The 2,495-nt window shown below is 39.8% G+C and overlaps 1 protein-coding gene across 1 annotated transcript; it reads left to right on the top strand.

Annotated features, from left to right (window-relative positions):
• The first annotated feature begins 230 nt into the window (after nucleotides 1–230).
• On the top strand, nucleotides 231–1,664 carry LOC149191435 (2-methylene-furan-3-one reductase-like). Its single transcript, XM_089406233.1, has 3 exons — nucleotides 231–418; nucleotides 513–996; nucleotides 1,099–1,664. The coding sequence occupies exons 2-3, from the start codon at nucleotides 531–533 to the stop codon at nucleotides 1,365–1,367; spliced, it is 735 nt and encodes a 244-aa protein (XP_089262359.1). The 5' UTR covers nucleotides 231–418; nucleotides 513–530; the 3' UTR covers nucleotides 1,368–1,664.
• Nucleotides 1,665–2,495: the final 831 nt, after the last annotated feature.

The following is a 2,495-nucleotide window of genomic DNA, read 5'->3' as shown; positions in this document are numbered from 1 at the left end:
TTAAAAAAAGAAAACTCCGTTTTGAATTGTCTCTTGGTAGGGTTGTGTTTGATTCGTCTCTCTTTGTATCCACATGCATTAATAAATAAATCTTGGGCGTGCAACCACATTCTGTATGAAATAGTGAGGCCAACATCCTCGGTTTTCACAACACCACCTTCATTCTACATCTACAGACCTACCAGTACCAGCACAATTTTTTTATGCTAGTTTCTGTGATCCGATCAAATCAGATCAAATCCAGAAAATATGAATAATAACGTGCAGAAAGCGTGGATGTACAACGAATATGGATCCATAGACGTCCTGTACTTTGGGGATTTCCCTGTGCCAAAGCCTGGGTCAGGCCGCTGCTCTCAATCCTGCCGACTTTAAGTGGCGGGATGGCTTCTTAGGAAACGTGCATTCCGAATTTCCGGTATTCAGATGGACCAATTAGCCCTCTATTTTTTCGCACATAAACCCTTTACCCCATTGACATGTATGTATTTTTATTTGTCTGTGTTTTGCAGGCTGTGCCGGGCTGTGATATGTCGGGAGTGGTGGTGGAAATTGGTGATGGCGTCTCCAAGTTCAAGGCCGGTGACGAGATATACAGCAGTATCCAGAGTTTCGCAGGAGGCAAGCTACAGCAGTGCGGGACTCTCGCTCAGTACACAGTGGTGGAGGAATACCTGGTGGCGCTGAAGCCCAGTAATTTATCGTTTGAGGAAGCAGCGAGCCTGCCGATGGCGCTTCAGACTGCGCAGCATGGCTTCGATACAACCAATTTTGAAAAGGGGCAGAGCGTGTTCATTGTGGGAGGAGCGGGCGGAGTGGGCAGCCTCGCCATTCAACTGGCAAAGAATGTGTATGGAGCTTCCAGGATCGTTTCCACCGCTAGCACAGGGAAGCTCGAGTTCGTGAAAAGCTTAGGGGCAGATCTGGTCATCGATTACACCAAGCAGAGCTACGATCAGGTTTCCGAGAAATTTGATTTTGTATTCGATACCATGGGTAAGTTCTGATAACACTACTATACCTGGGCCTGACGGGGGGCATCTAAGAGCTATTATTTAAATTCAATGTTAATTTTCGTTTCATTTGATGGAATTGCAGGGGATTCCTTCAAATCTCATGTGTTGGCCAAAGAGGAAGGCAAGGTTGTGGACATAGGGTCGCTCCAGCCTCATCCCAGAGCTCAGGTTTACATACTGTCACTCAGCGCACATAACCTGGAGAAATTGCAACCCTATATAGAGATTGAGAAGCTGAAACCAGTGATTGATCCGAAGAGCCCGTACTCATTCTCAGACGTTATAGAGGCTTTCAAACATCAAGAAAGCGGACGAGCCCGAGGGAAGATTGTTATTTCCCCCATCCAGTGAGAGAAATTATTTATTAATTACATTCAGTATTTACAGTAAGGGTTTTGAAGTTGAGACATATCTAATCTTTCATTTTAAGGATTCGATAAAAATTCTGAGAGGGTCTTGTGTTCCTCTATTTGTACAGGTCGCTTATTGCATCCTCTTTTTCTACGCATGGCACATGCATTCATTTTCTTGTTTTTTTACTAGTTAGTAGATATTGTGCGGATATATGGCGGCTCTATAGTCTCCCTATATACTTTATTGTCATAAGATTCATGATATTATATTTTGATTGATAGGAGCCCAAAAATACTGATTTTCTCTGTCATAATTTCATATCCATTATTGTTTTTGTTTCAGTTGGCGTACATGTTGTGGATATTATATTTTGATTGATAGGAGCTAAAAAATACTGATTCTCTCTGTCATAATTTCATAAGAATATGATGATCACCATTATTGTTTTTGTTTGGGTACATGGACTAATGGCAGCGCAACAATGGTCCCTTATATTTGTGTATTTTTGCCTCTGCTAATTTTTGTTAGTAACCTTAACATTGATCTTGCCATTTTTTTCTACCAGTTTGTAGATATTGTGTGGGTATGTGGCTCTGTGGTCTATCAACATAACTTTATTGCCATAAAATTCACACTATATTAAATATTGATTGACGAGAGCTTGAGATTACTCATTTTGGTTGACTCTTTGATTCTCGTTGTTTTGTAACAATATTATGGTGGCAATGATTGGTTGTTCTGCGCTGTTTGATGGGTAAGAAAATTTTCTTCAAAGTCCATATCTAAAGTTTTACCAACCATGATTGTAGCATGGATGATTGGTCTTTCTTGGTTTGATGCACATGATGTATACTTATAATGACAACTCAACATTACTCTCATATATTTGTCTACCTGTCTTTACTAGTTTTTTTAGTATAACATTGAGAGGTGTCTTTTTACTTTATTGCATCGAGGGGGATATATTTGTATTCAATAGATGTTGATCCGTTTTGAATCTAAACTATGATATATTGATGTAGATCAGAGGGAGTTGAGGTAGCGAAATTTGTTTTTCAGACAATATTAAATTGAATGCACTTTTTAATTTAGGATTGAGATCAATGAAATAGTAGAACTTTCTTT

This window comes from Pinus tabuliformis, chromosome 2_2 (assembly GCF_031772625.1).
Source record: "Pinus tabuliformis cultivar Carrire ecotype Pingquan chromosome 2_2, CPIR1, whole genome shotgun sequence".
Lineage (NCBI taxonomy): Eukaryota > Viridiplantae > Streptophyta > Pinopsida > Pinales > Pinaceae > Pinus > Pinus tabuliformis.
This window is presented reverse-complemented; position numbering and strand designations above follow the sequence as displayed.

What these genes read in the sequence shown, in the direction of transcription:
- LOC149191435 (XM_089406233.1), top strand. Translation starts at nt 531, where the DNA reads ATGTCGGGAGTGGTGGTGGAAATTGGTGATGGCGTCTCCAAGTTCAAG. An exon ending in TTTTGTATTCGATACCATGG is followed by an intron (nt 997 to 1,098) that starts GTAAGTTCTGAT and finishes ATGGAATTGCAG; the next exon opens with GGGATTCCTTCAAATCTCAT.